Genomic DNA, 11,029 nt, shown 5'->3' on the forward strand with positions numbered 1-11,029 from the left:
AGAACCTCAATTGTGGAAATGCCTCCATAAGATCCAACTGTAAGGCATTTTCTTCATGATTGATGGGGGAAGGCGGGCCCAACCCATAATGGGTGGTGCTATCCCTGGGCTGGTAGTCCTGGGCTCTACAAGATAACAGGCTGAGCAGGCCATGAGAAACAAACCAGTAAACAGCACTCATGCATGGCTTCTGTTATCACCCTGGCACCAGGTCCCTGCACTGCTTGAGTTATTGTTTTGCCTTCATTTGATGATGAACTGCCATGTAGAAACACAAGCTTAAAACATAAACCCTTTCCTTCCCAGGTATCTTTGGTCATGATGTCTCATTATAACTATAATGACCCGAACTAAGACAGATGGAAACAAAACTGCATAGATCAGTAATTCCCTTAGTGTAAATAAACCAATAAACGAGCAAAGTTTGTCAAGGTGAATTAAAAAATGAAATGCTCAGTGGTAAAGAACATATATAAAATATCAGAATCCAGAAAACTAAGAATGCAAAGATGGAGACATTTTCACCATATTAACACAAATCAAAAGAAATTTAGTTGATGATATTTTTCACAATTTTAATTTTATTCTATTATTTATTGATTTTTAGTTTTGTTTGGTTTGGGGTTTTTGTTTTTGTTTTGTTTTTTGAGAGAAGGTCTGATTATGTATCCCTGATGGGTCTGGAACTTGCTAGATTGGGTTGGCATTGAATTCACAGAGATCCACCATTGCTACCACCGTATCTAACACCTTTATATTTTCAAGGTACTTTATTTGTGTGTATGTATTGTATGCATGTGACATGGGACATATGTGGTGGTCAGAGAATAGTTTGCAGGAGCTGGTTTTCTTTTTACAGCACACTGATCCTGGGAATTAAATTCAGATTGTTAGGCTTGGAGGCATGTGCTTTTACTCACTAAGTCATCTTGCTGGCTCTGGTTGTATCTTGATTTCAAAATTTAGACTTAAAGTCAAAAGCTTTACTGGTGTTGTTACAAAAAAAAAAAACAAAAAACAAAAAAAAAAAACTTCCTTTTCCAGTCAAATATGACAATTGTAAATGAGTGTGCCAAACAACATAGCTTAAATATATAAAGCAAAACCTGAACCAAAGACAGACAAATTCACAAACATAATGGCAAGTTTTAATATAATTGTCCCAGTATTGAAAGACTTGAACAACATAAATAGTGAAGCTGTATACATATCTACCTAGACAGACAGACAGATAGGGAACAACCATCTATAATGTCAGTTCTAAAGGATCTAATCTCTACTTCTGGCCAGCTTGGGCATCAAGAATACATGTGGTGCACACACAGACATTCAGGTTTGACACTAATGCACATTAAAAGAAAATACTGAATTAGAATAAGACATTACAACAGATCCTACAGTACTAGATTTTGGTGAGAATTCTTGTTACTGAACTTGAAATTTTACAGAAAATGGATTCCACACAGGAATAAACAGGAAATTTGAGTCTTAAATAATTTGAGGATTAGGGGTCTGGAGAGCAGTAGTTCAGAGCACTGGCTATTCTTTTAAAGGACCCAAATTCAATTCCAAGCACACACATAATGACTCACAATTGTAATTCCAGTTTCAGTGGATCTGATGCCCTTCTCTGGTCTCTTCAGGCACTGCATGCAGATGGTATACAAACATACTTTCAGCCAAAATGGAATATATTAGTATAAATTAAAATTACATAAATAATAAAACAATTTTATATAAATAAATAATTTTATATAAAAATATAAAAAATAAATTTATTTTTAAATAAAATCTTTTAAAAAAAGAAAATCTTTTAATTTAAAAAAATTTTAATTTGCTTTCCCACGGCCGCGGGACAATATGGCGCCGCAGAAAGACAAGAAGCCTAAGAAGTCGACCTGGAGGTTCCATTTGGACCTCACTCATCCGGTGGAAGATGGAATTTTTGATTCTGGAAACTTCGAACAGTTTCTCCGGGAGAAGGTTAAAGTCAATGGGAAAACTGGAAATCTTGGAAATGTTGTTCACATTGAACGCTTGAAGAATAAAATCACAGTTGTTTCTGAGAAACAGTTCTCTAAAAGGTATTTGAAGTATCTTACCAAGAAATACCTTAAGAAGAATAATCTCCGTAACTGGCTTCGTGTGGTTGCATCTGACAAGGAGACCTATGAACTTCGCTATTTCCAGATTAGTCAGGATGAAGATGGCTCAGAGTCTGAAGATTAGATGGCCTTTGTATGCTTTAAAGAAAAATTAAAATTGGACTTTTTCAGCAAATAAAAAAAAAAATTTTAATTTTACAAATGGGTCCCAGTCCCCCTCCCTTCTCCTCCAGTCCCCATATTTCCCTCCATCCCTCCCCCATCCACTCTTCAGAGGAGGTAAGGCCTCCCTTGGGGAATCAATGAAATCTGGTCTACTAAGCTGAGGCAGGACCAACCCCCTCACTCCTATATCAAGGCTGAGCAAGGTATCCCACCATAAGGAATGCAGCCAGGATGAGTCCCTGGTCTTATTGCCAGGCCCTTCCCCAACAGATCAAAGCACATAACTGTAATCCTTCTTCAGAGGGCTTAGATCAGTAACATACAGGAGCCCCAGCTGTCAGTCCAGAGTCTATCAGCTCCCACTAGCTCAGGTCGGCTGTCTTTGTGGTTTTCTGAATCATGATTTTGACCCACCTTGCTCATATGATTCCTTCTTCCTTTCTTAAACTAAGCTACAGGAGTTCAGTTCAGTGTTTGGCTGTGGATCACTACATTTGCTTTTATCAGCTACTAGGTGGAGGTTCTGTGATGACAATTAGGGTAGTTACTAATCTGATTATAGGGGGTGCCTAGATTAGGCACTCTCTCCACTATTGCTAGGAGTCTAAGATGGGGTCATTGTGGATTCCTGGGAATTTTCCTAGCACCTGGTTTCTCCCTAACCCCATAATGGCTCCCTCTATCAAAATATCTCATTCATTGCTCAACTCAGCCATCCCCTCCCTTCAATTACCCTCCCTAGTTTACCCAGGAAATCTTAACTATTTCCCTTTCCTGGAACCCTCCCTATGTGTCTCTCTTAGAGTCCTCCTTTTTACCTAGCTTCTCTGGGTTTAGATTATAACTTGTGTTTGTCTTTCTGGATCTGAGTTACTTCACTCAGGATGGATTTTTCTAGTTCCATTTATTTGCCTACAAATTTCATGATGTCATTTTTTTTTTACCATTGAGTAATACTCCATTGTGTAAGTATACCACATTCTCTTTATCTATTCTTCAGTTGATAGACATCTAGGTTGTTCCAGGTTCTGAACAAATAATACTGCTATGAACATAGTTGAGCAAATGTCTTTGTGGTATCATTATGCATCCTATGGGTATTGCTGGATCTTGAGGTAGATTGACACCCAGTTTTCTGCAAAATCATCATACTGATTTCCAAAGTGACGGTACAAGTTTATAATCCCACCAGCAGTGAAGCAGTGTTCCCTTTACTCCATATCCTCTCCAGCATAAAGTTGTCACCAGTATTTTGATATTAGCCATTCTAACAGGTGTAAGATAGTGTCTCAGAGTCATTTTGACCTGCATTTCCCTGATGACTAAGGATATTTAGGAATTCTTTGCATGCCTCTTGGCTATTTGAGATTCTTTTGTTGAGAAGTCTCTGTTTAGATCTGTACCCCATTTTAAAATTGAATTATTTGGTATTTTGATGTCTAGTTTATTGAGTTCTTTATAAATATTGGAGGTCATCCCTCTATCAGATGTGAGTTGGTGAAGATCTTTTCCCATCCTATAAGCTGCCATTTTGTCTTGTTGACATTGTCCTTTGCCTTACAGAAGCGTCTCAGTTTTAGGAGATCCCATTTATTAATTGTTACTCTCCATGTCAGTGCTACTAGTGTTTTTATTAGAATGTAGTCTACTGTTTCCATGTATTTAAGGCTACTTCCCATTTTCTCTTCTATCAGGTTCACAGTAACTGGATTTGTGTTGATGTCTTTGGTTCATTTGGAATTAAGTTTTGTGCATGGGAAAAGATATGAATCTATTTCCATTCTTCATGTTGACATCCAGTTATGCCAGCACCATTTGTTGAAGAGGCTTTCTTTTTCCCATTGTACAATTCTGGCTTCTTTGTGAAAAATCAGTTGTTTATAGGTGTGTGGATTAATATCAGGGCCTCAATTCAATTCCAATGGTCCACATGTCTGTTTTCATGCCAATATCTGTTTTATTACTATAAAAACATGTAAGTTGTTTTTAATTACTATAGCTCTATAGTAGAACTTGAAGTCAGGCATGGTGATGACTCCAGAAGTTCCTTTATTGTACAGGATTGTTTTATCTATCCTGGATTTTTTTGTTTTTCCATGTGAAGCCGAGTATTGTTCTTTTGAGGACTCTGAAGAATTGTACTGGGAATTTGATGGGGATTGCTTTGAATCTGTAGATTTCTTTTCATAAAACTGACATTTTTACTATGTTAGTTCTACCTATCCATGAGTGTGGGAGAACTCTCCATTTTCTGATATCCTCTTCAATTTTGTTCTTTAAAGACTTAAATTTCTTGTCATATAGGTCTTTTGCTTGTTTGGCTAGACTTACTACAAGATATTTTTTGTTATTTGTGGCTATTATAAAGGGTGATGTTTTCTGATTTCTATCTCAGCCTATGTATAATTTTTATATAGGAGGGCTACTAATTTTTTTGAGTTAATTTTGCATCCTGCCACATTACTGAAGGTGTTTATCAGCTGTAGGAGTTCTCTGGTAAAGTTTTCGGTTCACTTATGTATACTATCATATCATCTGCAAATACTGAAAGTTTGACTTCTTCCTTTCCAATTTGTGTCCCCTTAATTTCCTTTTGTTGTCGTATTGCTGTAGTTAGAACTTCCAGTATTATATTGAATAGATATGGAAAGAATGGACAGCCTTGTCTTGTTCTTGATTTTAGTGGAATCACTTTCTCTCCATGTAGTTTGATGTTGGCTGTTGGCTATTGGCTTGCTGTTTATTGCCTTTATTATGTTTAGGTATGTTCCTTGTACCCCTGACCCCTCCAAGACCTTTATCATGAAGGGATTTTGGATTTTGTTGAAGACTTTTTCAGCATGTAATGAGATGATCATTTGTTTTTTTCTTTCAGTTTATTTATATGGTGGATTACGTTGACTGATTTTCATATGTTAAATCAACCCTGCATCTGTAGGATAAAGTCTTCTTGATCATGGTGAATGATTTTTCTGATGTGTTTTTTTAATTCACTTTGCCAATATTTTATGGAGTATCTCTGAGATATTCATGAGGGAGAATGGTATGTAATTCTCTTTCTTGGTTGCGTCTTTGTGAGTTTGGGTATCAGGGTAATTGTAGCCTTATAAAAAGAATTCAGTAATGTTCCTTCTGTTTCTATTGTGTGGAACAATTTGAGGAGTATTAGTATTAGATCTTCCTTGAAATTCTGGTAGAATTGTGTGATGAAAGCATATAGGCTATTTTCTGGTTGGGAGACTTTTGATGACTGCTTCTATTTCCTTAGGGACTGTAGGTATATTTAAATTCTTTATCTGGTCTTGATTTAATTTTTAGGTATGTGATACCTATCCAGAAAATTGTCCATTTCTTTTACATTTTCTAATTTTGTGAGTACTGGTTTTTGAAATATGACCTAATGATTCTCTGAATTTCCTCAGTGTTTGTGTTATATCCCCCTTTCATTTCTGATTTTATTAATTTGTATATCCTATCTCTGCTTTTTAGTTAGCTTGGATAAGGGTTTGTATGTCTTGTTGATTTTCTTGAAGAACCAACTCTTTGTTTCATTGATTCTTCGTGTTGTTCTCTTTGTTTCTATTTTATTGATTTCAGCCCTCAATTTGATATTTTCCTGGCATTACCCTTCCTGGGTGAGGTTACTTCTTTTTATTCTAGAGCTTTCAGATGTGCTAATAAGTCACTAGTGTGGATTTTCTCCACACTCTTTATGCAGGCGCTTAGTGTTATGAACTTTCCTCTTAGCTCTGCTTTCAAAGTGTCTCATAAGTTTGGTATGTTGTGCTTTCATTTTCATTGTATTCTTAGAAGTCTTTCTTTCTTTTCTTTCTTTCTTCCTTCCTTCCTTCCTTCCTTCCTTCCTTTCTTTCTTTCTTTCTTTCTTTCTTTCTTTCTTTCTTTCTTTTTTCCTTGACCCAATGATGATTCAGTTGAGCACTGTTAAATTTCCATGGGTTTGTAGGTTTTCTGCAATTAGTGTTGTTGAATTCTAACTTTAAGCCATGATGATCTGATAAGATAAAGGGGGTTACTCCAATTTTTTCGATTTCTTCTACTGTATCTTCAATGCTTGAGATTCTTTCTTCCATCTCTTGCATTCTGTTGGTTATGCTTGCATCTGTTTGGTTCCTCAGATTTTCCATTTCCATAATTCTCTTGATTTATGTTTTCTTTGTTGTTTTTACTTCTGTTTTCTAGTCTTGAACCATTTCCTTCACATGTTTATTTTTTTTCTTGGCTTTCTTTAAGGATTTTGATTTCTTCCAATTTTTTGTCTTTCCTCAACTTCAAGGGAATTTTTTATTTTCTCTGTAAGAGTCTCTATCATCTTCATAAGATAATTTTTAAGTTCATTTTCTAGTGTTTCAGCTGCATTGGAATGTTCAGGTTTTGCTGTTCTAGGATCACTGGGTTCTGATGGTGCCATATGCCTCTTTCTGTTGTTGCATGTATTCTTACACCGGCATTTACTCATCTTTTCTTCCAAATGGTGTGGCTTGTTCTTGTACCTGTTCTCCCAACTGTTGTGGTTCGCACCTGTGTCTATGTAGTATGCTGGGGATGCTGATGAGGACTAACCATGGGGGAGGATGTTCAGGTGTGTGGGTTGGGAGGCAGCATGGGTCTTGGTGGGACAGAGTCCAGTGGGGGGAAGGGGAAGGGAGTGCAGCCTGGAAGCAGCTCTCTTGCCTGCCTGCTGGTTGGTGGGTACCACAACGGAGCAGTGGAATTCCACCAGGTGTGGGGGCAGGATTCCGGTGCTTTGCTGGTGCTGGGATGAGAGGGGGAGGGGTACAGTCTGTGCCCTGGGAGTCAGTTAGGGTCTGAACTTTCAGGCAGTCACCTGAGTGGCCTGTCACCTGATTTTCCAACTGCTATGATTTAAAAAAAGGAGTTTGAATTTGTTTTGTTTATTTGTTTGTTTTTCAAGACAGGGTTTCTCTGTAGCTCTGGAGCCTAGCCTGTCCTGGAACTCGCTAGACCAGGCTGGCTTTGAACTCAAAGAGATCTGCCTGTCTCTGCTGGGATTAAGGGTGTCCATCATCATCACCTGGCATATTTTTTTTTTAATCTTGGAAATTTACAACAAAAATGCTCTAACACCTGAGAATTTGAAAAAGCAAATGCATACAACCACTGAAGAAAGAAATAGCGGCAATCATACAAGGCTAAAAATTGGAAAAGGAAGCATCCATCACCTTCTATGAGATCTGTACAGTCACGGTGACCAGCAGCCTAATGGATAAGACCAGCCACTGAGGACCTATGCAACTGTGGGTTTAGAGCCTGTCAAGGGCATAAGAAAGAAAAGTTTCAGGGCAACTTTCCTCAGAAACATAGATTCGAAATCCTAGACACATTATTAACACACAAAATAAAGTAACTAATAAAAATGGTAAATATGCCAAATCCTTATTTAACAAATCCCAGAAAAGTAAAATTTGTTTAAAGAAAAAAGAAAGAGAAGAAAGAAAGAAGAAAAAGCAAGCAAGCCCTGGTGATGTTCTCATTACCCCACACCAAATATTGACATTTGTTGTATGTTAATACAATTTAAAAAATGAAAATAAGATGATCAGTGGTTGTGCACGCCTTTAATCCCAGCACTCAAGAGGCAGCGGCTGGTAGATCTTTGTGAGCTCAAGGCCATCCTGGTCTACAGAGTGAGTTCTAGGACAGTCAGAGCTGTTACACAGAGAAACCCTGTCCCGAACAAAACAAAACAGAACAAAAAACAAACAAATAAATAAAAAATAAAATATCATGATCCTAATAGAAGATGCCAAAATTTGATATACATTCATGATTTGGTTTCTAAAATTTCTGTATTTGTTTTGTTTGTTTTTGAGACAGGGTCTCACTCTGTAGCCCTGGCTGACCTTTAAATCACTACAGACTAGCCTTGACCTCAGAGATCTGCTGGCTTCAGCCTCCCTCGTGCTGGTACTAAAGTTGTGGAGCGCTATTTCCTGCAAAATTTTCTTCAAACTAGGTTTAGAAAGCAACTGTGGGGCTGGAGCGATGGCTCAGTGGTTGCTGAGCTCACTGGTTGCTCTTCCAGAGGACCTGAGTTCAATTCCCAGTACCCACATGGTGGCTTACAACCATCTATAGTAGGATCTGATGCCCTCTTCTGCCATGCAAGCATATGTGCAAGTGGAACACTATTACACATAAAACAAATAAATCTGAAAAAGAAAGAAGGAAAAAGAAGCAAGCAAGCCACTACGTTGCAAGGACTGAAGATGACTACAAAATCTCCTCAGCAGCTGCCATTCCTAGTGATGAAAGTTTTCCCTTTGTAATAAAAAATTGAAGCTGGATGTCCAGTGTTGCCAATTTTATTTAGTGTCTCATGGGATGACCTCAGTGTGATGCTTGGTTACTGTCAGCATCAGCAAATGAGAGGCATCAAAAATATATGTTGAAATAATTAGATATTTTAAATAGACAATCACAATCTCTTACAACCACCCCCCCACTAAAACACATATAACACATTAAATTTAGTGGAATAATCATAATGAACTATTTTGTCCCAATTGCCTACTCTTCATAGGGCCATTTTTGATTTTTTTCATTTTTTACTTACTTGAATTTTTTAATATTAGCATACAGAACGGGTTTTATTACATCATCTTCACATATGCATATTCATCCCGTTACCCTCTCTTGTTGTCCACCTCCCCACCAGTCCCTCCCTCCCTTCCAGCAGTCCCTCTTTCTCTTCCATGTCACGTATTAGCTAGAGTCTGTATCGGAGACAACTTGTGTGGTCCTTGTCTTTCTTAGTCTGTCTTGGTTCACTTAACATGATGATCTTCAGTTCCATCCATTTTCCTGCAAATGACATAACTCTTTTGGTTTTTAAAAGGATCATTTTATTTTTAATTAGGCATATATGAATGTGTGGAGGGATGTATCCATGTGAGCGCAGGTCCAGAAGACAGTGTCAGACCCCTGGAACTGGACCTACAGAGTTAGGAGCTGAGTTGGTGCTAGGGCTTGGATCCTCTGCAAGAGCAGTGTGCACGCTGTGGGCCAGGATGGCCTTGAGTTCACAGCAGTCTTCCTGCCTTAACCTCCTACATGCTGGGATTAAAGGCTCATGCCATCATGTCCAGACAATTTTGTTCTTTATCAATAAAGTTCCATGATGTATATATGTCACAGTTTTTTATCCATTAAGTTATTTATTGATCTAAACACTGATTCTATATCTTAGAGTCAAGCTTTCATTTGTTTGGGTGGTGGTTTACTTGTTTGAGACTGGGTCTCACTGGTTGGTCTGGAACGCCTTGTGTAGACCAAGCTGACCTTGAACTCACAGATAACAGTCTACTTGTCTTATCCCAGCCTGTTTTGTGCAGACCAAGCTGGCCTTGAACTCACAGATAACAGTCTTCTTGTCTTCTTGCCTGTTTGTTGACACAGGGTGTCACGTAGGCTAACCTCAAACTCAATACATCGCCGAGGATAACTAAATTGCATTTTTTTTTTCTCATCTCCCCCCTCCTATTTGCTGGCATTACAAACATGAGTCCCCATACCCTGTAAGAGTCAAACTTTTTAAGAATGTGGATTAGTGGGTTAGAACAATGGCTCTACAGTTAAAAGCACTCGCTGCTCTTTAAGAGGACCATAGTTAAGTTCCCTGCACTCACATAGGGCAGCTCACAACTCTCTATAACTCCAGCTTTAAGGGATCCAACACCCTCTTCTGTTCTCCATGGGAACCCACATATGAATGGCATATACACACAAATATATATGCACACATAAAGACTAACAAATCTTTTTTAAAAAGTAATACTTAGCAAATTATTGTTTAAGAGACCAGGGCATTGCTATGACCACTAGGTTAATCTGCCTTTCATTCCATCTTAGGTCTCTATTCCTGATCTCTGTATTCCAGCTTCTTTAGATCTTCAGAGGAGTCACGTCTCACATCTAAGCCTTTACACTGGGTCGTCTCTGAACCTCGAACCATCTCTAGTGCCCTCTGAATTTGTTGTTCTTCTAGTTTTTAAGCTTGCCAGTTTAGCAGGTATGACCTAATGGAAGCCCTCAAAAGCCCCACTAGCAGTTGTGCGCACTCAGCACTCAGATTGTGCCTCCTAGAATGCTTCTCTAGTGGAAAGGGCCAGAGCGCCTTGTGGAAATGCTTGACTCTAGGAAAATATTCAAGACGATCTTGGAACATCTTACAGTTCCAGAAAGAATGGAAATGTTCAGAACTCACACTCCCTGTGCTGATGAGTGAGTCAAAAGAGCCACCAGAAAACCCCTCTGCCCTCCAAAGATAAAGCAGTGTGGACTACTGTCCAAAGTAAACAACCAACATCCCGGAGGCCGGACTGTTGGAAATTAATGATTAATGTATTAATAAGTGGAGGAGGAGAGGCAAATTCTTATTCGCATGAATTCCAAACACTTTCTTAAATACCCTGCTCCCCATAAAGGGCCGCATTTATTGGTTCCCTTTCAAAGAGAACAGCATAGAACAGAGAAAGGAGGGCAAGACAGGGTAAGTAACCTAACAAGCACTGTGGTCAAGTGAGGATCAACATCAACGAGCAATGTTGGCTGTACATGCCCCAAGTAGGAGGAGATGTGATAAGAATGGCACTTGACCCCCATGGTCACACTCCCCAAACACAAACCCTAGTCTAAGGAAGCCACCATCAGACACATTCTAGCTTAGGGCATTCTGCAAATGGTCTCCTGAAGCAACCGAGCAATGAGCTTCAAAACTG

At 38.6% G+C, this 11,029-nt stretch overlaps 1 protein-coding gene across 1 annotated transcript; it reads left to right on the forward strand.

Annotated features, from left to right (window-relative positions):
• Positions 1 to 1,849: 1,849 nt before the first annotated feature.
• On the forward strand, positions 1,850 to 2,280 carry LOC130885890 (60S ribosomal protein L22-like 1). Its single transcript, XM_057787726.1, has one exon. The coding sequence runs from the start codon at positions 1,861 to 1,863 to the stop codon at positions 2,227 to 2,229; it is 369 nt and encodes a 122-aa protein (XP_057643709.1). The 5' UTR covers positions 1,850 to 1,860; the 3' UTR covers positions 2,230 to 2,280.
• The last annotated feature ends 8,749 nt before the right edge of the window (positions 2,281 to 11,029 follow it).

The sequence above is a fragment of the Chionomys nivalis genome, chromosome 13, assembly GCF_950005125.1.
Source record: "Chionomys nivalis chromosome 13, mChiNiv1.1, whole genome shotgun sequence".
Lineage (NCBI taxonomy): Eukaryota > Metazoa > Chordata > Mammalia > Rodentia > Cricetidae > Chionomys > Chionomys nivalis.

Bases quoted from the DNA above. Each gene is read 5' to 3' on its own strand.
- LOC130885890 (XM_057787726.1), top strand. From the start codon at position 1,861: ATGGCGCCGCAGAAAGACAAGAAGCCTAAGAAGTCGACCTGGAGGTTC.